Source organism: Hesperophylax consimilis, chromosome 7 (genome assembly GCF_061612785.1).
Source record: "Hesperophylax consimilis isolate HC1 chromosome 7, BYU_Hcon_1.0, whole genome shotgun sequence".
Taxonomy (NCBI): Eukaryota; Metazoa; Arthropoda; class Insecta; order Trichoptera; family Limnephilidae; genus Hesperophylax; species Hesperophylax consimilis.
In genome coordinates this window covers 19,241,848-19,269,636 of record NC_142842.1, presented here as the reverse complement: position 1 = coordinate 19,269,636, position 27,789 = coordinate 19,241,848, and the positions used below count along the sequence as shown (strand labels likewise).

The following is a 27,789-nucleotide window of genomic DNA, read 5'->3' as shown; positions in this document are numbered from 1 at the left end:
ATTTTTTTTCAGTTTCAGTGTTGATAAATCGGCGTTTATTAAAATATCGTTAACAGTTTTCTGTAATGTAACGCAAGTATCTGCTATAATTCGCTAAATAATTTATTTTTCCTCACTATGTTTAAACTGTTCTGAGGTACATTTACATTTTATTACATTTTAAAGTTTTTTTAACCTTTTATTATTGTTTTTTTTTGTTTGTATTGTATCATTGTTTACATTAAATTTTTAACTCCACTAGGACTAGCCTGTGAGGTGAAACATTTTACAAAATAAAAAAAATAACTCATAAATTGAGAGAATAATACTGTTACGTTGTAGCATGTAGCAAGTCTACGACTTCATTTTAAGTACGGTGAAAATAAAAACATGCACATTTTTTTATTAATAAAAACAATACAGGAATAATGTTGAATAAATCAAAATAATAGAGGTAAATAAAATAAGGACAGGTAAAAAGTGAATTTATCCGTTATATTATATCTATTGATTTTTAATAATTAATTGAATGGCTGACAACTTGAGAGTAATTAGAAAGAAATCAATATTAAAAAAAGAAAAGTCTAATAAACATCCTTATCTATCCAGAGTAAAAAAGAAAAAAATAATTGAAATTTACGTGATGGCATGCATAATATTATCAACAGCCGAGAGATCACTTATGAGGTTTTTCTTAAATCTAGTATTGAATACCTTTCTTGAATAAGATGCTTTTAGTTGAGGATAAAATAAAGGAGTATATGAAGGGGCCAAGGAAAGAATGGGATCTCTGTCTGAAGGCAGTACGAGTGGAGGGCATATAATATATGTATTATTTAGTCAATGTTGAAGGGTACTTGCAGAAGACCCGTTGTCGCGCTTCTAGTACTGCGGTCGAGGGACACTGTTTTGTTAAGGTTCGGACGGTCTCTATAGTTTTTCATTAAACAATAAATAAATAATTGACGGACCAAGAAGAGTTCGCATTCTTTATACATTGCTTCAGTGGGATATCTATAAGATGTGTTTATTTATTTATGTGCTCGATGTCCTTATTCGAGAGGCAATAGGATTGAGGATGCTGCATCTCCCCAGATATTTATATACCGGTTCCATGATAACTCAACACAGTGACAATTCAACACACCTCAGTGATATAAAGTCATTAGAAACGATGAAAAAAAATGTAAACGTAACCTAACCTAACCTACTTAACCCAGTTAATAAAGTTTTGTTTAATCACTTTCCATGACTTTATATAACTTTTGATAAAGATGTGATGAATTATCATTTTGTTGATTTAACCGGTCACCTTATAAACCACATGAAATTATGAATTCACAAAGATTTAATTAATGTTTTACCAAGGATATTCTTTGAATTATTTCAATGTCCTGAAATTGTGGAAAAATATACATTATTTTTTTTTACAGAAAGATAAACATTTCCATGTAACGAATAAACCTGACAAAATTTGAAAATCTCCTACTACCATTACAGTAAAGTGATGAAGGACTTAGCCAGCCGAGGAATTGAAAACACTACGCCTGGGTGGGACCCAAACGCGATGTCAACTCAGCCACCGACCGGTCATTATAAGCAACGTTTCGATTATAAATAGTGGCCTTTCGCCAGGGCAACACTGAGAACATTTTTCACGATAATTAGTTTATGTGTAACGTAAGCATTCGCCTTACTACTGTTTGAAAAAAAAAATAAAGCAATTAAAGCAAATGCCAAAATAGAAATTTATTATTTCTCAATAGTTTGACTTGGTATAATATTGAATAGCGTATTTGTTACGAGGTCAGACCATATAATAAATTATATATTTTTTTACTGATTATAATGAAATGCGACGAATTTTGACAAACAGCTTTGCGATGGATCTAGTTTCTGGTGGTGCGGATATGTTCTGTAGTAGAGAGACCTTCATTGATATTATAATATTTTAGATTTGCTAAATGAAGCAAAAAAAATGAAGCAAGCCAACACAAAACTATAACCTATTATTCCTTAACAAAATAACTTACATCCATGGGTATCGGTCTGAAAAAAAAAAGTTACAAATCGTTTTATTTAATTAAAATGTGAGCGTCGAGCAAACCCCACTGCGAAAGAATTGGAATGATCTGTGAATAATTGAATTGTAATCGGTGAATTATTTGGAATAATTGTAATGATCTGAACTCCCTTGAAAGAAAAAAAAAATATCCGTTGAAAGGTAAAAATAATTTATTAAAATGACATTACCTTCCGCTTGTAGGCGTTGTGTTTGATTATTTTATAAAACACGTTTATTTGAGATTCCTCTTCCTTTCAAAGGAAGACCGGTTTTGTATAATACCGCCAGTTGTAGGTTGTTTATTACTTACGAATTAAGTTGTTTAAGTCACCCGACGAGCATGAATGGATCGAGTCAACAGGTAAATAGTAAATACAAATAAAATGAAAGCGCGGGAAATAAGTTATATTTATACAATCAGATGTTTCATTGCCAATTTTAGGAGTTATACAAATACGTAATATGATTGCGCTTGAGATAACATGTATTTACATAAACAGATGTTTTATTGACAATGTTAGGAGTTACACAAATATGTAATATGAAAGCGTGTAAGATAAGATATATTTATATATGTAATCAGGTGTATCATTGCCAATGCTAGGAGTTACACAAATATGTAATATGAAAGCGTGTGAGATCAGATATATTTATATATGTAATCAGATGTATCATTGCCAATGCTAGGAGTTACACAAATATGTAATATGAAAGCGCGTGAGATAAGATATATTTATATATGTAATCAGGTGTATCATTGCCAATGCTAGGAGTTACACAAATATGTAATACGAAAGCGCATGAGACAATGACGCGAATAAATTTGCGAGCCGAAACGCGAGCCGAGCCTCCATTGCGCGAAATGTCGCTTGCGGTTGCTTCGTTCCTTTACGATAATTCGAGGCCCGACTCGAGTTTCGGCTCGCAAATGTATACGCAGCATAAGCTAATATATAAATATAATCAGATTTTTCTTTGCCAATGTTAGGAGTTACATAAATATGCTTCAGGAGCAAAATAGTTTAAAGAAAACCAGCAAAATAAATACACCCGTGGGATGCATTTGGTAATGCATTATTATCGTGAAAACTGAGAATATTCTGTCATCTTTAAAATAATATAATATCTCGTTAGATATGGATGATGCACTCCAATATATAATATGCGGTTCCAATAAACCGACTCGACAAACGCAAATGAATCGATTTTAATTAATACTAAAGAAAGTGACGGCATTGAGGTAAGGTTAGGTAACGACATTCACTGGAAAATCTAAAAATCAGAATACCAATATTTATTTTGTGAAAATAGGTAGTATTCCTACAGGTACAACAGCAAACGTCGGTTCTAAAGAAGTTAGTATTATTGTAGACAAGCTGAAGCCCGCGGCGTTGCTCAAGGTTTACCCAGAGTTTTTCGAAATCAGACTTATAGTGTGACATTCCTCTTGTTTTGAAGGTCAAGTGTGCGAAATTTCATCAACCTCGTAATAAACTGTAAATTTGTTTAAAAAATAGAATTCGTAAAAAAATAGAAACACGCCACCCGCAATGGGGCATACATACACACTCTCATTTAGATAGATATACGGTTATTAGCACAATTATGAATAAATCGTCTCACATCTGAACGCTCCTACTGGCAAGGCCTACTACAGTAGTTCTGTAGTAGGCCTTGCCTACTGGGCTGTGACGTCATCATATACGCGACAGAGATGATGTGACGTCGTTCGGTGCAAATTACCTTAGCGCCACGTTTTGACGTAAATACGTCTTTAAAATCGATGCCGGGAGTGAGGAAGCCAATCGCGCCCAAATGAGCGACAGTTTTTGTCGGGGTAATTTCAAACTTCAATAACTCCGCTAAAAATATACACGGCGAGCGCCGCCATCTTAAAGAGGAAGGATGCAATTATTGTGACGGCGGTGCGTCGGAAACTGCGCACGCGCAAAATGAGACGATCATATCTCGGAGACTAATTATCCGATTCGAGTGAATCAATTGTTGTTTTGAAGAAGAACGTGTACGTTACAAGTGATCTTGGGCTCTAAGTATGTATCTGAAAAACTAAAAAAGATGCGAGACTATAAATTAGTATTGGCATTTAAAGTTTATTAGCAACGTAAGCGCGGTCCAAGACGGAAGTATTAAAATAATTTCAAAGCTATATACATATATCCAACTTCTAGCACAATCCTGTATCATGTAAGTCACAAATGAATACAATTCGAAACAACATTTTTAAATAAATTTCACATTGACCAGACCCTAGACCAGGTGTGGCGAACCTAGGGCACGCGTGCCCGAGGTGGCACGTTTGATCATTTGGATGGCACACTAACGATTTCCAAGTTCAATTTTAATTTTTTTAATTTTTAAGTTTAAAAAATTTTTTTTTTTGATTTGACCAGTTGTTTCAAAAATATCTGAACAATCGTTCATATTCTTCTTTTATTTTCAAATATTTGAAATGCAATTTATCGAATTCCAATCGAGTTCGCTACGGAAACAAAATTTGTTGATTTGAGTAATGATTTGGAAATAATTAAAAGCGATCGATTAACGAACATAAATAATAAAAATGCAGAAGAAGAAATAATGATAACTTGGGAATCCATTCCAGAAATCTTTAGCGATTTAAAAAAACTAGCGAGAGCAATATTATCAATTTTCTCTTCTACATATGCTTGTGAGTCATTTTTTTCAGAAATGAATTTCATAAAATGTGATTCAAGAACGAGAATGACTGATGAATCCAGTTGGTCGTGTGTGTTACTAAAAGTGACGAAATATGATCCAGATATTAAAAATTTGTCATCGAATGTACAACAGCAAAAATCTCATTGATAAATAACTAATATGTACATTTATTGATTATGACTTTATTTTTATGAAACTCTATTGCAATTTTTAAGCTCATAAGCTAAAAATAAATAAAATTTTTAAAAAAAACTTTTTTTATGTTATCTATTTGGTTAATTTTTTTACAGCTTGGGCACGCCACACAATCTAGAAAAAATTTTTGAGGATTTTTGGCACGCGGGCCCAAAAAGGTTCGCCACACCTGCCCTAGACCATGAAACCTTGACTTTTTACGAAAATGACTGGCTATCTAAATTTTATTAGTATCACCGAATTTATATTGTGTTAATGAGTTTAAACAATTCAATTCATTTAAAAAGGTTACTTTAATATACTTTATTTATGTATTAATTAACGCCCTCTTTCGGGGCTTTTACATATGAATATTAAGAAATATACATTTTTTATTGTACATAACTGAATTGCATCATTAACAAAATTTTATATTTGTTTAAAGATAAATTGAAGATGTCCACTGACTTGGTATAATTGTTTCCCTCCATTAGTATTTTGGGCAAAGAGGAATACATATGGTAGTTAGTCACAGAATTTCTGCACTGAAGTAAATCCTGACTTATAGTATTACTTTTTGGAATATGGAAGCTTATCAATTCTAGCATTACTATCAACTAAATCATTTAGAATTTTATATAGAAATACAAGTCAGTGAAAATTCTTCTGTCTGACAATTTGAGCATATTCATATAATTTAACAGAGTGTAGTTCAACATAATTCTGGAATACCCATTTAAAATTTATAAAACGTAAGAATTTGTTTTGTATTCTTTTAACAGCTTGTACATGTATATTATAATGTGGGTTCCAGACAGGAGAATTGTACTCAAGATGACTTCTTACATAGGCAATAATAACAATTTAATACACTTTATATTGTTGAAATTTCTGGTTAGCCTAGTTATAAATCCCAACATTTTTAAGCCCTTATTAGAGATTTCTGTTATGTGGTTAACAAAGGAATTTGATTGAAAAGTGATGCCTAAGTCTTTGATTTGTGTTAATGTCTCAAGAGCATTGTTATCAATGTTGTAATCAAAAATCACTGTTTTTTTATTCGAGATAATCTAACTATTTGACATTTTGAGATATTTAAGTAAAGTCTATTTTCATTACACCAAATTAATAACTTGTTGATATTGTCTTGAAGAATGTGTTGGTAAATATTTTGAACGGTTCTATAAATTTTGAGGTCATTAGCAAAAAGTAAGATAGATACATCATGAAAATTTTTTGTAAGATCATTTATGAACAAGATAAATAAGATTGGGCCAAGGTGTGAACCCTGTGGAAATCCACTTGTTGCATTATTATTTTAATGTGCAACACGAAAATAATGTAGGTTATAAAAAAAGCGACCTAACTTTACATTAAACAATTCAACATTATTATAAATAATCCGAATACGCGAATCTAACGTGAAAACAGATCAAATGCAGAAATATAAACAATTATTATATGCATGTTACAGTTCATAGAGTTTTATTATTGCTTGCCAAAATAATTTACGGCGAGACGCGATATTTACCGAAATGATTCAAAAAGTTATATATACCTACCTAATAATGTTCCGTCATATTATTCCTAGTTGCTAATTTAATTCTGACGCATTGAAATCATTAAATGTTTTTAGTATCAGAGAAATTCGCATGGAGGAGAAATAATAAAAAAACAGACATTTTTTTCTCAAACCAGAATATAGTTTCTTGAAATATTCCTGCGTAATGAACTCAAATTTGCATTGTAATGACTGATAATTGTGAACCTTCCTACCCAGAAACTGAAGTAGGCAGCTCTACAGACCTCGCCAAATAACTATTGGTTAGGTCCGACATTTATTACGTATATTAACTGCTGTTATGTCATCCGATATCAAAGAAATGCGTATATATCCGCGTGTGTATACGTGATGGCCATGAAATAATTGATAGAATGCATTGTCATCGACAACGAGTCTATATGCCGAGTTTCAGCGCGATCGGATGTCGGGCAATGTATTAATTCCCGCTTACAACATTTGCATTCATTCATTCCCGAAACCAAAGTAAAAATCAAAGACAGTATTTTTATTAAATGGCTTTTAGTTATGGTATATTACATCGATGGAAGTGGATTTACAAAATATTACACAACTATTTATTGATGAATAATAATATGGGGGGTAGAACAAAACCTACACCCATTCAAAGTCAAATTTGCTTAGGCGGGCCCATTACCCATTTTATCCCATTTTCAAAATTTTTAATTTTTTTATTTTAATTTTTAAAAAGAAAGACAAACATTCCCGGGTTACGAATAACCCAACAATGTTTGAAAATCTCCTACTACCACCACAGAAAGCCGAAAATGTTGCTTGTGTTGTGATGGAGGACTTAGCCAGCCGAGGAATCGAACACGCGACGCTCGGGTGAGACCCAAGCGCTATGCCCACTCAACCACTGACCGAAAATATATAATAATCTTCAACAAAATTAAGGGAGAAATTAGGTAACGACAAAATTTTGTGTTTATTTTAGTGAGGTCCACAGTAGATACTTTATCCCGAATATTATTGCACAAATATTACACATTATAGAGAGTGACGTCAAATGGACCAATCGGAAAAACGTGCTGGATGTCACGATACAAACATTTTCCGACATGATAAGCGGAATCTCCATAAAACGGCGTCGAGTTCAAAGGGTACTTACTCTGACGGACATCTGGCTACATCTACATATTATCGTTTTATTTACATAATATTATTATAATCTAAAACTATTTTATTCTGCTGACTCATCGTCATTTATTTTACGTGAGAAAAAAAACATTTATAATCTAAGCGCATAATTTAAAAAAACAACGTTTACGTATCCTTCCAAACCGAATGCAACATAAACTATTTAACTAACCATCACTTGGTTATTACGTTGGTTACGTATTTATTTGTGTATTGGTCACAGTTAAAACAATATAGTTTTTTGGCAAAATTCAGAATAATAATTGTAAATTATACACACGTAAATGAAAAAAAAACATGACACCACCGTGGATTATATCTAATGTCACAATAATTAAAGTCAAGTGTGATAAAATTTGGCGTAAGTTGTAACCTTTATTTTTTTCCAATGTCACAAATCAAACTTATTGTTTGAAAAACGAACTTCTACCGAAGTAAATCATCTCAATAAGGCTTTATCAAACAATAAAAAATATCATTTCGAACAAATAAGGAAAGTTAGCAAGGAATTAACATGAATTCATGTGCAAGAAAGTTAGCAAGTAATTAACATGAATTCATGTGCAAGAAAGTTAGCAAGGAATTAACATGAATTACTACTTTCATTTCTATTGTTTTATATCTTGTTTATATCCTGTATACTTATCTATGTAAAAAAATATTTTTTTCAAATATTAAATAAAAAATAAAAAATAAAAAAATTCATGTGCAAGAAAGTTAGTAAGGAATTAACACGAATTCATGTACAAGAAAGTTAGCAAGGAATTAACATGAAATCATGTGCATAATAATGGCACACAATGATGTGATTTAACTTATCATTAAGAAATAAATAAAATACCACAAACTGTGTTTCCAGTACTACTGTGGTCAGAATGGTAGATGAAAAATTAAACATACCTTACATATTACATATTACAAACAAACAAAAAAATGTTGCACAAAGTTTATTTATTGTTTGAAATCCACAGTAGATTTCGAAAAACTCTGCGAAAGCCCCGGCAACGCCGGGATATTTAACTAGTGACTGTCTTACTAAAAACCTTGCTGAAAATTTTATCCAATTGATAAACGACCGTGTATATGAAAACCTTACTAATTGAAACTAAAAATAGAAACTGAAATAAAATAGTTAATGGAAAGATACATAAGATATATACACTGCTTATCTAGTCACACGGGGTTGTTTATCTGTTGTATAAACTTCAAATAATAATAATTTAATACAGAATTTCGGAATTTCAGAAGGTATTTTAAGGACGGGTTGTTTCGGAGAATTTGAAGAATTCATCAAATTTCAACGTTCATTTCCGGGTTCTGTGAAAGTCCTGTTCAAGTTTTGTTATTATATCATTATAGGCTAGTTGCTTGAAAAAACTGAAATTAAAACAGAACTTGAAAAAATCTTTCACAGAACTGGAAAATGAACGTTGAAATTTGATGAATTGTTCAAATTCTCCGAAACAACCCGTCCTTAGGTTCTAAATATTTTGTTTCATTTTGAAGATTAAAAACGAGTACCATTGTAGAAATTAGATAAAATTACCTTTTATAGATGTTTGTATTAGAAAAATACTTTAATACTTAGTGCAATATTTTCCAACATGAAAAATGTTAAAAGAAAAGCTTTCTACAAACATTTTTGATCGAAATGTCGAAAAATTTCAGAGATATCAAAATTAACAAAAACAGCTTCGTTTTATTTAGGGAGTTATAGTGAGAAACTATCACCACACTTTTCATCTCGTTAATACAATAAAAAGTTTTGAACTTGCTTTTAATTTCCTGGAAACAACATAAAAATCTGAAATGTCCAACGCATCGGTTGCACATTTTAAAACGTTTGTTTCTTCAATACATGGTTACCAACACGTGCATTAGGAATTTATGTTATAACAAACATCACTTTAAAGAAGTTCTTGTAAAATATAGACATTGAAATTCAATTTGAATACTGGCATAACCGTTTTAACCTTACTTTATGACATAACATGAAAGTAGTTTTTACAAATGCTGTTATGTTAATGTCTAAAACTCACGAAAAATAACACAAATACGTTTTAAATATATTGAATTACAAGAATATAATAGTAAATGGATAATTTTATGAACAAAACACGATCTATGAAGATATTTTAAGGAGACATAAAAACAGCTCTCAACCGCGGCTTCCGCGCTTGAAGAATATTATAATGCGCATGCGTGAAGTCGCAAAAAACATTATTTCCAAAATTAATAAACAGAGTTAAATTTTTTTATTGGTACCAACTCGAATGTTAACTTTCACATTATTTATACAATGTGTAACAAAAACACCGTTTAACGAATGTGAAGTGGTTTTTCTTTATTAAGGCTGTTTATATAGAACAGAAAATCGGCAACCCGGCCAGTGTTAGCCATTTAAAAAAATAATTTTTCATGTCAAAAAGAAAAAAGGTAGCTTACTATAATCTTTAAAAGACGTAAATTTGTCTAATTGAGTTTCTACAGTTTCGTATAAAGTGCTAACAACAGTTTTCAACTAAAAAAACCATCGGTAAGCGATTTTAAAAACTTGAGCTGTTTCTGTTCAAAATTTTAAATTTCGTATTATGTCTGTGTGTAATTTTAGAATCTGAAAGAATCTTTCATCTGCTTTCAAAATCAGTATTTCATTTAGGGCTACATTAAGAAACAGCTAATCTATGAAATTGAATGTCAAGCGGGAATATTTTATGGAACGATAATGTTTTGTCTAGACCTGAGGGGTTAATTGAATGGGCAAACACTAATACATGGTCAGTAAACACCTGGCCAATCATCTCATCCATCTTCTAATCGTTCCCATCTGCATTAACCCTTAGTATGTCAGGGATAAAATGCCAATCGCCCGCCGTACACCCACTGACACTATTTTTCACTTGTTTTTTGCAAAATTATGTTTTTTGTAAATTTTACCATCTTGCCAGATAATGTGTTTATACATATATACATTTGAAATATGATGTAGCTTCCTCAGGATAGCTACTTATATTCAGAGAAATGTTTTTTTCTCTCTAACGTTATAGAAAAATTAATATAATGAAGAAAAAGTAAAATATTCATAATTTTACTATATATTCCAGTTAAATAAGTGTTTCACACAAAAAATAGGTCTTATTATGAGATTTTCCTTTAAATAAATACAGTACTACTTATATAACTTTTGAAATTTGGAATTATGACAGAGAGAAAGTCTAGTTATATTCAATTTTCCAATTGTGTCCAAAATCCTGTATCTAAATTTCGCCAATAAACACTTAGATAAAGTTAATTAAGTGTTAATCTCAAGTGACCTACCAGGTTAGTATTGTACTGAATATTATCTCCATAAATAGTGAAGTAATAACATAGATCACTGTAGAAATGTATTATAAGTTTGTACAGCGCGCTTGAGGTGATTTTGCACAAAGACGGCGCTATACAAGTCATCCAATTATTATTATTATTATTTATTGACATGGAATTTCGAAACGCACTTTTCGCAGACAAAACAAACGCTAAAAGGTTAAATATTAAAATAGATTATTTACTTGCCAATATTAACATTTTCTAAGGTTCAAATACCATAAAATCGAGGCAAGAGCGGTGAGCTGCTAGCAAATCCACGGTGGATTTCTTGGTACGCTAAGGGTTGAGCCAGTAGGTGTACCTTTCAGCTCAAGTACTCTACTTTATCTTTTATATTAATTTTAGTCTGTAATGTGGAGATCAGATTTAATGAAAAAACATTATCAAATACGCGTGAGAGGTCTACAAGGATTTAGATGTTTTAATTAAGTCATTCGTGGCTTGTGGCGTGCTGTGATTACCTATGTGATTTGTGAGAATCGTGGTTTTCAGAATGCAATGAATGGAAGGGTGGATGGACTGAAGAGATAACCGATAGAAGGGTGTTGTGGGCGTGTCCGTTTGCCTCATGTTTCTAAGTAGAAAAATCCTTATTTCAAGTGTATATTGAACTTTCTTGAACAAATAATCATTTTCATTAGCCTGCCCGGGGTCGAGGAGTTTATTTTTACATTAACTAAAACATCTTAAATTTTTTTAGTTAATGTAAAGAAAAAACATTTTTCGGAGGTTCTCATACAAGTTAGGAAACTGATTTGATTCAGTGTCCCGGCCTTGCGACCTAGGAGGTTTTGGTTCGATCCCTAGTTGAAACCGTCCTATTAGGCTTTTACAATAGGATTATAAATCATGAAATTTAATACGATTGTTATAAAAAAATATATTATGAATACTTAAGCTGGTTAAGTATATGTGTAGATAACGATAACTCGTTATTTACATTTACTAAAAGTGCGGAATTGATTTGGCTTTAAATGTATCAAAATTTAAAACGAAAATATTAGCGACATCTACTAATAATTCATTGCCTATTACCGTTTTATTATTTTCTGTGTCTTGTTTGGTTTGAATTTATTAATACCATCTTATTCTTCAACAATTGTAGGTGTATATAATATAATATACGTGTATTTAATCTATACTATATAGCATTTAAAAAAAATAAAACATGGCTATTCTATTATACAAATTCTCTAAAATTGAGTATATTGAATAATGTTTGTAGTTGATTTGAATATTAAAGTATATGAATTTGTATATTGAATTAGGTTTGTAGTTATTTAATAAAACTTTGGATATTATTTACACATCGCCTTTTAAGCATTATTTTATTTTTGTATTTACTTACTCCTCCCATAAACAAGAGCTCCTGGAGCTCATCTTATCGAGTAGTAGATTAATTAGGAAAAAAATATTATTTTGCATATTTTGTATAATTTTGTAATAAATAAAAATATATATGTGTGTATTATTATCCATCTAAACATGTTGTTTATTTATTGTATATTTTAGTCCACGCTAGGGTGTAGTGGAGGAAACTTTTCACAGGTAATTTGATAAAGTATAGGTCACTACCTACCAATTTAAAAACAATTTAAGATTAAGAAAAAAATAAACTGAAAGAGCAGTTATTATTTCAACACAAATAAAATTTTTATATTATTTATCAAAGGTGTGTAAATCATTGATTCAGCGGAAGATAAATAAAATAATAGTATAATGTACAAAAGGATAATGCACAAGATGACCGTGATAAGACCGTCCCGAGTATCGGAGTCTTTATTTTTTTTATTTATTACATTGCATTAAGCATCGATGACACAGGGCTAGTTTACAAGCTACAAGCCAACGAGTTCGCTAGCAGCTTGTAAACTAGCCCCGTGTCATCGGCTTTTTTACAATCTGCTAGTTGACTATCCGATTGTAAAAAAGCAGCGAGTGAAATAAAAAGACGGACTAATTTACTCGCCATTCACATATGAAAGGAAGTTCTGGGAGGAAAAAAGGTAAGAAGGGTTGGTAGGTATCTGGGAGGCGATGTGTGATCCAGGAGTGACGAACGAACGAATCCATCCCTTCCACTGCGGTGCAAGGAGATGGGTCGAGAGAGACCGATTGGAGAGGTCAAAAGGTCTCCCTCAACCGGTCTCTCTTGATCCGGTAGGTAGGTGGGCAAACGCTTACTCCACCAAGACCACCCCACGAACCCGGGCACCCCTGCTAATTCATCAAATATATCAAACCACTTGGGGAGACCTACAGCAGGGGTGTTGACTATCCAATAAATAGTTCCATACTCGCCTCCCAATTTATATAATAATATACATTCTATTCAATGTATTCAGTCTTTAATACATAATTCGACAATACTAATAATTCAATTCAGCAAAAACATTACAAAATGGTTAATTTTAATGCGTTTTTAAAATACATTTGGTAATAAGAATTCTTACATTAATATAAACAGTGTGTTTATGAACTATACCAGTAATAATAGAGCTTGCCTTTTAAAGGAAGTTTCATTGATGCTAAAAGTGTCGATATCCGAAATGATTCTGTTCAACAGCAAGATTGCTCTCCCCACAGGCATGACCATTGGCAAGTTAGTCCTGCAGGCGTAATAATGAACACGGCTATCATGGAATATATGCATTAATTCAATAAGATTTGAAAAGCTTTGTGGAAACGCCTAGAAAAATCATCCAAAATCAAAAACTAATTGAAACGAAAATTACACAAAAAGAAAACCTTAGAGGATTTATAATTTCACACGCAAGTGCTAAGTGTTTTAGCGAAGATTACTACAGTAGGCTATTTTTCTGTTAGTTTACCATCGTCACCATAATATTTGTTTTATAAATAGCGAGGGATTTGTCACTTAGAACACTATTAGCTTTTAGAAAAAAAATCCAGACCCAAGATGAAACAAGTACGTGTCGATATTTTCGTCAATGTGCACAAGATTAAATTTTATGTACGTCAGAGCATGAAAAAATATGTAATATTTCCGAAATGACACGACATTTCCAATGTGTGTGTCGAATTTTTTATGGGAAGAGGATATTCGAACTAAATACACAGTATTAAAACATTCGCTATAATAACACGAATATCACAATAAGTAAGTACTTATTACTCTATTAGCAAAAAGTCTTCTAAGATTTAGTTCTCAATGGTTTAATATTCCAGCAAAAACAGTTCAGAAAAAACAATAGTCTACTTTTCGGCATTGATACTGTTGCGGCTACAGCATCAATGTGACGTGATTTATGCATTGATGTATTATATGTAGATGAGACATGACGCGATAAAAAGGTTCCACTATTCTACCTCCAATTGACCTACAACGCTCTACCGCTACCAAATGCGATATACGCGCACCGCTTATCGTATTCTAATAGTGAAACACGTATCGAGACGCCTCTAATTGTATAGCTCTACGGATTTGTGTTAGTATCAACGAAGGTTCTCGAACGCATGCATATGGGTATTTCAATATTTTTCAATTTTCCTTTTAGTAAAAGGTAACCTTGTACAGGTTATAAAAGCATTGTGAAAACATTTTAAAATCAGAAAATTACAGTGTCAAACAATTGCGTTATTCCAAAGATTTTTTCCGTATCCAAATACAATAATATTTTTTTACGGTAAATGTACATTGTACACACGTAGGTATACGCATATTACCTGAGTTTATAAGACAAGGTTTTATATGCAATAATTATTCGCCCGAATCTGTTATCCTTTATGCTGTGCATAAAAAAAACCTTGTCTTATAAACATTAGTTTATCATTAAAAAATAATAATATTTGACCAGTCAAAAATATTTCACCAATAAATGAAGATATAATATGTCTCGACGCCATCTAGTGAGAAATTTAGCACTAACAAAACCTTTCCTACAAAAATAAAGTTGGTTGTTTACAAGTGGAAAAAATATAATTAGCAGTAATTGTTGATTGAGATACTAGTACATATTGAATCATTTGGCGGGTTGGAAATAAGCCGACATAGCTCAGTAGTTACAGAGCACCTGACCGGACATCAGAAGGCACGGGTTCAATTCCCGTTGGCGGCATTTATTTTTACTCGGGAGATATTTTCAATTTGTATTAGTATTTCGGGCGACTAATTATTGCTTATAATTATTTGTTATCATTGTAGAGATAGTTTATTATTTTAACAATAAAAATCTACCAAAACATTAAACATAAAGCAAATATGTTTCATGAAAAGTTATTATTGTAACTAATGGGTATATAATTATTGTACACAAGTTTTTATTTGCCTTACAAAATACATTAATATCATCACAGGTTCATCATTAGGTTTGTTTAGGTTCGGAGAACTAACCATACAAAAACGTATTTTAAAAAAAAGTCAACGGATATTTACGCAGTGGCATGAAGCGACTTATTACAGAAATTCTCATTTTCTTGAACAAAAATTTGATTTGAATTTTTAAATCGAATTACATATATTTTTAAGTCGTTTTAATCAGAAAAAAATGACCGCACGTCACTGATAAGTATAAGCATGAAGCGATTTATTACAGAAATTCTCTTTTTCCTGAACAAAAAATTTTGATTTGAATTTTTAAATCGAATTACATTTATTTGTAAGTCGCTTTAATCAGAAAAAAATGACCGCACGTCACTGATAAGTACAAGTATGTATCGCATGACATTATGGGTACTATTTCTAAAATAGTAAGGACAAGTTAAGACAAGTGTAGCTTATTTCTTAGTCGCTTAGAGAGGCTCAATTTGCTTCAAAAAGTCATTTATTTCAATGTAATAAGTTAAGAGCTTACGAACGTCGTGTTTCAGAAAAAAAACATCTCAAATAGATTGTATTGAGATTATTATGCGATTCTAATGACAATATTTGGTTAAATTACTTGTTGATTTTGTAATAGAATATCTACTTTCGTTACAACCGTATTTTTAATTTATTTAATGCAATAAAGTTTGTACAATACATACATTTTTTGTATTATTTCGTCGGCCATGCTAGGGATGTCCCTATCTTATGGTAAGTGAAATTTACACATTGAATTAATACAATAATAATTAATACTATCACTAAATAGCGATAAAACATTTGCAATACACTCAAAAGACACCCCTTAACATTTTGACATTATCATACATGACGATTCCAAAACACACGATAAAAAATATTGTATCACAAAGTGCTCAGTATTAAAACAATATAATAATATATTGCATTACACAATTCAGATTTATGTGTTACTTTATTGGTGTAAAAATATTGGAAATGATAATTAAATTAGATAGGGAGTGCTAGATATATTTTATGAAGAAGAGTGGTTAAGAGATTAAAAAGTTTAAATATCCCATGTCATGATCGTTCTGCCTTGAGCGCCCTATCCTGCATTAAATATGGCAGGTGATGAATTTCTTGCATTCAGTATGGCAGGTGATGAATGTCCTGCATTAAATATGGCAGGTGATGAATGTCCTGCATTGAATATGGCAGGTAATGAAAATCAACCCCTGAAAAGCTACAGCCCACCCTTGGTGTAGAAGCAAAGCACGCACTGCTACATACAATAGGAAAACAAACGGTACGAGGAATTCGAATATTGTTATTCGTAACCCGGAAAAGATTTTCCTTACAAAAAAATAATAAGTGTCTCATACAAAGTTCATTTTATTGTACATAATTTTTTTAAGTGAGGATTTCCGCGTGCGCAAAGAGAGAATAATTGTGATAAAAAGCTTTGCTTTAAGAGGAAGCTACAAGCCAAAAATGTGTATATTCTTGGTATACCTTATATCGTAGGTAATAGGCATTAAAATCGCTTGACAAACGGAGTTTAGAAACGTTCGATTTTAAGCAAAAAACTGTTTTTTATTTATTTTGTAAATAAATTTATAAGAAAGCAAAAAAGTTAATCAAGTGAAACTGTCACAGATAATCTTGGCTATAATACGGTATTTTTTATAAGTTGTTTTCTTTATGCGTTCATACATTTCTATTGAAAAAAAAAATTTAGTAGTTTGCATTTATTATATTTATTATTTTTATTATATTTTTTATTGAGTAATTTTTTTTATTATTTGTATTCTACTCAAGCGAAGCGATAGGAAAACCTTCAATGTATCTAAAGCATATTTTTGGTATTCATAATGTACACCAATTCGTTAAAAAAGATGAATCAAAATAGTGATTTGGCACTAAGCTTCGTCTTAAGTAAGATTATTTTTAAATAGGAGAAAGCCTTTACTCTCTTTGAATAAATGAAACAAATATTGAAAAATAATATTCTCACCACAAGTCAAAGTTAAACCATTCTTGTTGGTGGCGAAATACTATTATTTACTAGCTGAAGTCCCCGGCGTTGCCCGGGCTTTACGAAGAGTTTCTTTTAAATCAGGAGACAATAATTTTCTTCTTATTTTGAACGTTATTGTGAAAGAAGTGGATGGGGTGGTTCTTCGATAAATACAGTGACCTTCCTCTTGTACTGAAAGTCAAATGTGCTAAATTTCATCAATTATGGAATAAAACTGTAATTTGTATAAAAAAACAAAGCCACGCCCCCACAATAATAATAATAATAATTGGATAATTTGTAGAGCGCCGTTTTTGTGAAAAATCACCTCAAGGGCGCTAGACAAACACATAATATATTATTTCAAACACTCTCGATAAGCTCCTTAATGGCACTACTCGTAGAATAACGTGTATTTATATTTAATTATACATAATTCTACGAGTAGCCGCTATTGACATTGAACAGCTCACTGAGAGTGTGTGACGTAGCCCATAAACAGGGCCGGCCCTATGAGGGCGCTACTGGAGCAGCCCGCTCCGGGCGCCGAATTGCCAAGGCGCTGATAATACCTAATACATCACCCTTGAGATTAATACAAATCATCCAAATTGATTCCAGTGATCACCTACCTAGGGTGCCTAGGGCCCAGGCATCTACTAGTTTTGACAAGGAACGCCAAAATATACAAATATTGGTGGGCGTGGCCATACAATCCTATACAGCCGTCACAAAGATAATACATTATATTAACCGTTTGTGACGAATGTATGGGATTGTATGGCGAGCGATATCGTGAGATGACCACGCCCACATATTATTCCTCGTGTGTAACAAGCTTAAATGATATATTATGAATATAATAAACTCCATTTATTTATGCTAACATTTGATATATTTTATTTATATCCTATTTATGCATTCGTTGTAAGATTAGACGTAGAATAATATTGTTTACGAGTTTTGAGTTTTTAATTTCAATTTCCTTATTTATAAAATGCTATTACAAATTCTGAATTTTATAGTTAAACAATAAATATCTTGATTTGAAATTTTCACGGCCAAAACTATTACATATAATGATTTATTTTTTGGGGTATTATGCCATGTAGCCCTACATTTTTTTAATTTTTATTTATTTATTTATTTATAATGTATTACAAAAAACATGGTAAGTAACACATTATTCCCAATGAGTTGAGATAAAACTCATTACATTCTTCGTTAGCCAACGTTTCGGAGAACATTACAGTGTCCATTATCACACATCTGCCCTGATGATGGACACCAGTAGCGGCTCATGACTTTTGGGTGTACTAGAGTGATAGTATTACAAAAAATGGCATTATTGATTTTGCTGTAGCCGAAAACGATATTTTATTTTTTATCGAAAATTGGATTTTTTGTAAGAAATTTTTTTTAGGAAATCCGTTCGGCGCGCGGCCAAGCTGAAATTTCCTGAAAATCTATCAACAACAAAAAATCGTATTTTCGAAACATTGGACAAGGCCCTGACGATGCAACCGTTGGCTAAAGAAGACTGTAGAGCAACATGGCATAATACCCCAAACATAATACACTATAAATAAATATCTTAATTATTATCTAATTCCATTGTCAATTGTCAATCGCTTTGAAACAAGATGATTTTAGATAATTTAAACTTTAACTTCTAATACATGTAGGGTAGACCGAGGTTATTCGTATCAGGCGGGTTATTCGGATCGAGCTAAGAAAAGTGGCCATATCACGGCTACTGTTAGGAAATAACAATGAAAAAAGCTAAAAATCTATATTTGTGAAGATAAATTATTAATAATATAAATTATTAATTATATAAATTATTAATTAGGTGTATAAATTATTAATTATATAAATAAAAAAATACGAATACTCATTATTTTTAAGGAAATATAAAAAATGATCCGAATAGCCTCGGTCTACCCAAAAACTAAATCACATAAAATAAGTATAAGTTAAATATTTAGTAATAAAAATTTTCGAATACGCATTAGTTTTAATTATTAAGGAAATATAAAAAAAATGATCCGAATAGCCTCCGTCTACCCTACGGTGGTAAAATGTGTAACACATAATAATGTAAAATGTCGGTTTATTTTTGGATAATAGGAAGACATATATCAAAACTCCAAAGCTAGAAATAGAAATGATTTTGGGAATTAAAAATAGTGGCGTTTGTATGTAAATCAAAGTAAAATCCACAGATTCGAGAAATGTTGCTTCAGAAAGAACAATAATTTTCTTCTTAGAGATTAACGTTTTTGATATCGCACATAAATAGCTAAAATATTCTATTGAATCGTATAAGACTATAAATTCATTCAAAAAAGTTGGCGTACCAAATAGCAATAAATAATTGTAGGTTGTGGGTCCAATTACAATACCAAACATTGCGTTTCTGCTTTAGATTATCTAATCCCTGCCTCCGTTTCATTGCATCATACGCGAGAACTTTCGTTTGTAAAATCAAAATAATAATTATTTGACGGCAGACTTTCGCCCAGGTACAGAACTCGTGGCCGACAAGTACCCGCCTAGCTCAATAGCCATGACCCATAAATACGGGTAAATAAATACTGTAAACAGCCGTAGAGAATTTAAATAATAATGCAGTACCTGCTTAGCTAATCACCGTGAATCTGATTCCACGTGCAAAGCCTGTTAGCGTTGTGCAATATGGTTACATCTGAAATGAAGCCGTAATATATAACACGCCATAACAAGTATATTACAGAGATAAGTACATTGATACGGTGGTGTCATCCAATTGCCATAGCAACCGGTGTCTAACAAAGAAAGAGGTGCGTGACTGCCACAGATACTCACACTCTCAGTAACGCCCTGGTGAAATACGATTTGCTTGAAATGGCAATAATCTTATGTTTATAGGTCAGATCTGAATAGTCAGGTACTTCCCAAACCTTCATCTTCCCATCTAATTTCCTTTCCCACTCTCTTCAGCCTCGGTTCCACGATAACTCAACACAATGACAATACATTCAACACACCTTTAAAAAGTGAAAAAAAATCATTAAAAGCAATGACAAAAAACTAGAGATGTGCCGATTATGACTTTCGCCGACTAGCCGACTAGCCGATTAGTCGGTTGTAATAAGACCGACTAGTCGGCCGACTAGTCGGCCGACTAGTCGGCTAAGCCGATTACGGTTTCGGGGATAGTTCTAGGTACCCTGAAATGTCGCGCATGGCCAAAGTGTACCTCTGCTGTCCCGCAAGTTCTGTTTACAGTGAGAAGCTGTTCTCAGAGGCCGGAAACATATATGAAACAAAAAGAAATCGATTGCTACCAGAAAGGGCAGAAGCTTTAGTTTTCTTACATCATAATTTACCCTTAATTAAAAAATATAAGTAAGTTATAAAAAATATAAGGAGATTATGATATGTTTGGTTGTCACAATTGTGACTTTGATTTGATTAGATTATGTAGGTATGGTTATAAGAAATATGTTTTTTTCATTTTTTTTTGTTTTTATCAAACAGTTCATGTTTAGAATTTTTGGATATATACCTATATATAATATATTACTGTGCATCTTGTACATACAATCTTGATTTAATACATATAACTGAGTTTGTTCATTTAAAAAATCTACTTTTTATTTTAATAATAAGAAATACTTATAAATGTTCATTGAAGATAAGAAGATATTATGTTGTTTTTTATGTTAATTAGGATAGATACTAATTTTTTTCAATAAATGTCATAATTATGTTTTCTTTACAAGCAAGTAATTTTAAAAACTGATTACCAAAGGAAAGATTGCTTTACATTTTTTAATGTACCTCCTATAAGACTGATTATAAAAAAAAAATATATATATATAATCAAGGTTTTTATTTCATGTAGTTCCCCCGCATTCATATTATTGAGAAATACATACAACGTAAGAAGCCGGATAGTCGGCGCTCTTTGCCGATTAGTCGCCGACTAATCGCCGACTACAATAGTGGCCGGATAGTCGGCTTTACCGACTAGTCGCCGACTAGTCGGAACATCTCTACAAAAAACCTATAAACCTAACCTAAGTAACCCATTGAACGTAGTTTACTTAATTTAATCATTTTTAATAACTTTTTAAAGATGTGTTGAATTGTCATTTTGTAGTTTTCCAGTCACCCTTTAGCCTCACAGCCTTCCCTAATAATCGGAGATGCCCAGAATCCCACGGCTAGCTTCTTGCTGGCAAGCTGGGAGCAACCCGCTGGCTTGCGCTGCGTTGATACCGTTGACCATACTAAGAATATTTACACAACACTTGATTGTTGAAGTCATTTTGTTTGTTTAACAGTCCCACGCCTTTTTATAGTATTTTATCAACGAACACTCAGAGTTGTTTAGAAGCAACGTCATTTTCAAGAACAATTTATTCTACCAACAATAATATATGTATGAAAATAAAACTGGAGATTTTAAACGTTTGAGATCTGTGATCATAGAGCTATGTATATATCGTTACAACTGCTTGCTTGTAAGACAACTATGAAACAATACAACTGGTTGCTTAAAAGGCAACTATGAAACATCACAATTGCTTGCTTGGAAGGCAACTATGAAACAATACAAGTACTTGCTTGGAAGGCAACTATGAAACAATACAACTGCTTGCTTGGAAGGCAACTCTGAAACAATACAAGTACTTGATTGGAAGGCAACTATGAAACAATACAACTGCTTGCTTGGAAGGCAACTATGAAACAATACAACTACTTGCTTGGAAGGCAACTATGAAACAATACAACTGCTTGCTTGGAAGTCAACTCTGAAACAATACAAGTACTTGATTGGAAGGCAACTATGAAACAATACAACTGCTTTCTTGGAAGGCAACTATGTAACAAAACAACTGCTTGCTTGGGAGGCAACTATGTAACAAAACAACTGCTTGCTTGCTTGGGAGGCAACTATGTAACAATACAAATGCTTGCTTGGAAGGTAACTGTGTGACCAACATTTTTTGTTGTTGTCTGGATTTGAACAGAGTATTTTTATTATTTGATCAGTTCCAATTTTGAAAATGCCGCATTCGTACGTACGAAAAGGAAATTACAAGGTTTAATCCAATTCATTTATTGTTATCGATTATTATAAATAATACAATTGTTTCCAACCCGAAGATTTTATGCGTCGTTAGAGTAAATGCAAGGCCAAATAGAGTACAGGATAATTGAAATGAAACCAAAATTACGAAGTCACTGCTGTCGTTAAGTAAACTTATAGTACTGATTAAAATAGTCTAGTCACTCTATTAACCGCCATTAGCAAACTGCCGTAGCTCTATTAAGGGACGGTACTGAGTAAATCACTTGACACCTAAAGTCCGTCAGGCGCCGAGGCCTGTACTCTAGTCGGACTTGACGTAATATTCGACGCGCCTTTAAAATACGAAAACGTCGCCCGGTCCTATCGTTTATTTCGTTCACACTTACCTGTAATTGTTATAAATAAATGTACAAATTATATATATTTTTTACTGTCTATCTTCGTCATACATGTACAACGTTTGAACTAAGAATTTACTGGAAATTTGCTTTGTGAGACAATAAGAAGTCTAGATGTGTTGTAAATTGTAACGTCATTGGTTTAATCAAAATACTGTGTTGTTTTTCCACTTCATTATAAGGAGCATTGTGTTTTAAATCATACGTACGAAGTTATACGACCACTTAAAAGCCATAAAAAAATAATGCACTGCCGACTAAAGCTAATATAGTTGTCACGATATTTATAATTAACTTTTGAACTTGACATTCAATGCAATGTGTTAAAAACTTGACGGTAATAATATTATGTATTACTACCGACATAAAATCGAATAAAAAACCTTGGCAACGAATAAAAAACTAAAAATGGGCAAATTCCATTATTTTTTGTAATAAATTTTAAATCTTCGTTTTATTAAAATAATAGAACAGACCTGACAGGAGAATTATTTCAGACCTGGTTGTATTACACAGAGTCATTAACAACTTAATTGATAGTCCTGCCATCGTTGCCACTATTAAACTCCATGTGCCGACTAGGAATACAAGACAAAATATAACATTCTTCTGCAATACATACACGACCAACCATCAGACACACTAACTGACCAATAGGATGCATGATCTGTGCAACAAGTATGGGGGTGCTATTGATTTATTTATTGACTCCATTTATAGAATTAAGCATAATCTAAACCAACACTTTGTCGAATCCTACAAATTAGAGTGGCGTTAGTAAATTAGTTTTAATGATTTGTCTTATATGTAGTGTTGTTGTAATTTCTTTTTTACTTTATGTTACTCTTACGTTTTACTAATATTTCTTCATATTTAGTTTTCTTTTTTTTAATCGTTTCTTAATATTTTCTCATTATACCTGTAATCACAATTTTACAACTCTGTATTTTGTACCTACTTTCCAATGGATTACATCTATTTACTGTCAGTATCTCCTGTATAATACAGATATTCTCCTATGTACACTGCATCATGTATCACTCTTATGTAAAAGCCTTTTTAGGCGTATATAAATAAAAAAATATATGAATGTGCGCTATTTTTGCAGGCACTTATTTCTTCAGAAAATGTTAAGACGTCCTGTTTTTTTTTATGTAAGACAATTTTTCTCTCCGCCGTGTTTATAAAAAAAATATAAGTTCCTACAGGTATTGTGGCAATCCGATTAGATTTTTTTAGATGTTGTAGGGGGTATATTATAGTAGAATTAGCGTATTCATTAGTAAAAAGATACTCTCAGTATCGTGGTGAAATACCATATCTGAATGGCCAGGTTTGTCCAAACCGTTCTCATTCCTAATTCCCTTCACTTCTTCACTCCCTTCAGCCTTACAATATACAGTCATTATTGGGGATGCCGTAGTCCCACTGGCTCCGGGGAAATAATTGAAGATTATGTGGTAATTCAAAAATTGAAGTACCTGGTGGCAATAGTTCGATGGGGTATTTTCAAAAACTATGAATACCATTAAAAATGTGTGGAAAATGTAAAGTTTATTTCTATGATTCCGATCACTGTACTAAAATTGTATACATTTCATTGATTTCAAAACCGCACATTCCGAAACGGTTCCAACTGGCTACAACGTCCTTATGACATGGAAAACATTGCATGACACATGGCGTGTCGTCAACGCCGCCGAATTCACGAATAAAACCGAACACGTCGTTTTGGCGGGGAATCGCAAATGGACCATTTTAAATCGTTGTGGAAAATTTATTCGTCGACATGAAAATACCTTCAGTATAGTAATTTTTTCGAGAACAGACATAAAAAAACAGCGAAAGTACCCTATTGGTAGAGACGTTAAAAGCTAGAGGATCTGGGTTCGAGTCCCAGCTGCAATCGTTATTTATTTTCGACGTCTTTATCTCTTTCACATGCAATTTTAAATTATTTTTTTTAAAATATTATCTTCAATGATTAAATACATATTACGATAAGGTTAATAAATTATATATCATTTTCTATCACTTTTACCGATACATAAAAATTTAAGTATTTTACTGATGCAGTTTACAATGTGCTTAACAAAGTATTTTATTAAGTGTATTTTATGGTACAATATTATTCAATACATGTAAGGTTTATTTTATCTCTTATTATCGAGTTTACTATTACGTTTATTGTATTACTAACTAAATGAAGTCCCCGGCGTTGTCCGGGCTTTACACAGAGTTTTTCGAAACCATGAATATACAGTGACCTTCCTCTTGTGTTAAAGGTCAAGTGTGCAAAATTTCATCAACCTCGGAATAAAACTGTAGATTTGTATACAAATCAAATCCACGCCGCCAGTCCGCCACAATTATTTATTCAGAAGACTAGCTTCGTTCGCGTGGTATTAGGGAGAAATTACTGTTCAAAGATTTTTTCCACGGGAATGAAATGTCTTTCCTGGATGAAAAGTAGGCTATGTCACCCCCAGTTCTCCAACTATCATCCAAATGCAAAACATCACTTCGTTCCGTTGCGCCGTGAAAGAAGGACAAACAAACAAAAACAATACGCATTTATAATACTAATTGGGATTAGGATTTATTCATTTCATTTCATAAACCGAAAGTAAAATTACTTAGTAGTAGAATAACACATTGAAATATGATGTACGCACGCAAATAGGTATTGCGAATAGGTACTATGTTCGACTCAATTGATATCCTACCTATTTACAACAATTCTGTGTTTCTAATAGTTGAGTAATGCGTGAGTTTGTCTTTAGACCTTGTCTCAAAAAATCGGTAATTAATTACCTTATATATAAATTTTCCGTGAACCGTAAATAAACACGGAGGTCAAATAAATTAAAACTTTGTAATGGGCATTCCGCATTATTTGCCGGTTGGATAAACTTTGGACTGTTTTATATTTCGATTAATCATAGTTCATAGTCAATGCACTCATCACAATAAATATTACCATAAATATATTATGCATTATTAAATTCTCAAGCAAATACGCATAAATATGCATAAAAATGTGAGAAAAATCAATGTGTTACTTGTACTCATAACCAACTAATAGTTTATTTATTATAATGATTTTTTAATCATTTTGATGAACAAATCAAATTGCAAACTTTTATTAGGTACCTACCTGTATCGGTAGGTAAACAAAACAAAAAAATAATTTACAGCTAGTATAATAGCCATAAAATAAAAACAAATATCTTCCTAGCTTACTGAAAGTACCTACCTACTCGAAGTTAAAGAAAATTTTAGGACAACATATTTTTTAACATAAATTGTGTATAACATTGTTACAATAATTATAATAATACAATGGCGTGACAAAATAGTTAAATACACATTTTTAAGTATTTCCACGCCAATTAAGAGAATAGCTCCTGAGTTTGGCGCAAAAGTTATGTAAAAATAATAAAATATAGTGAAATACCGTACAATGTTATATTAAAAATATAAAAATCGATTGAAAAGAAGTTACTGCATTTTGTTTACGATGTTACGGGTGTTCAGTTTCTTCGGGAAGACCATAAATAAACCACTCACGGGAAGACTCTTAAAATATTTTATCCATATAGGTAGGTAATTAATAAAAATAATACATTCTATCAAAAAAATCTATGGCTATACAAATATGTATTTAAAAATTAAAATTAAATCGGATTTTTTAAATTAAATGCTAGCATTACAAATATGTATTATGTTGATACATTATTTAAAAATTAAAAATAAATCGCATTTTTTTAAATTAAACGCTTCCAATATTAATTACATTAGTAATTGAAACAACGACAGAAAAATTTCCTGAAACAATGCTAGAGATTTTCAAGAAATAATTATTGTGTGGTTGATAAAATCGACAATATTGAAATGTGTCATTGGGGCTCGATAGCACGATGGTGGAGCATCCATCAGGCAAACGGAATGTTCCTCGTTCGTATCCATTTTTTTTTTCTATTTTGTATGTTTTATAATGCATATCATTACAATATATTATTAATTTTAATGATTATTTTACTCACATTGTAATCTGCAGCGAACTGTGTCGAGGGGGTAGAAAGTGGCCATTCCGACCACGCTTCCCTGGAAGAAAAAAAATAAGTTAACAAGACCACTAATAATAAACTAGCAGATAAAAACCTGCTTTTTGAAAATAATAGATGGCGCCACTCCCGTTTACAACAATCCTAAACTGCACAGTTATTATGATAATAATACTATCTCAGATTATAAGAAACTATTTTATTTTTGTGTATTTTTATTGACGACGTTTTAGCGTTGTATACAAACTTATTTTTGTGTATTTTTATTGACGACGTTTTAGCGTTGTATACAAACTAATTAGGAACCTCTTAAAATTAGTCATATTTATACCCAACACAGCGATGCCATACATACTGAAATTTCGGCAGATCTACGATTTCGGAAAAAATCTAAGTTATTTTATCTCTGAAATTCCTCCCAAAAACCACCCCCCTCCCCATGAATTCGAAAATTTTGGCGAAATCATCACTGTTCTAGCACCTATACATATTTTGACGACCTACCGAATTTTTCTCTAATCTCTCGATTTTTATATTCCCGATATGGCATCACTGACCCAACACCACAGAGTTCTTAATCGGAAATAGTTTACCGTGAGTGGTTAATTTATGAGTTTATCTAACAGTCTGTTATGTAAATATTTGTCCCTGACAAAATTTTATCAAGATAAGAAATTATATTACGAGTATATTTGAGTTAAAAGGTTATCATTGTATGAAAGTATTAATCACGAAAATGTCTCAAAAGTCGAACGATCTTTTAATCAATTCAGAACTAAATATTGACAAAATTTATTTTTTAAATAATCATTTCCCCACTTTGTCTGCAGATTTTATTACAATAGAGCAGTTTAGTTGTTTTGGTTTATTTCAACGTGCAATTAGGTATTACAATAGTTATGACACTTTGAAAATTCAAAATAAAAATTG

At 31.9% G+C, this 27,789-nt stretch overlaps 1 protein-coding gene across 1 annotated transcript in view; it reads right to left on the bottom strand.

The window, feature by feature from the left end:
- The window catches only part of PMP34 (Peroxisomal Membrane Protein 34), a 73,865-nt gene that overhangs the window by 45,818 nt on the left and 258 nt on the right, over positions 1–27,789 (bottom strand). Inside the window, exon 2 of the mRNA XM_089633282.1 lies at positions 26,839–26,899. Coding sequence (XP_089489408.1) covers positions 26,839–26,899 — 61 coding nt within the window. The remainder of the gene's footprint in view (positions 1–26,838; positions 26,900–27,789) is intronic.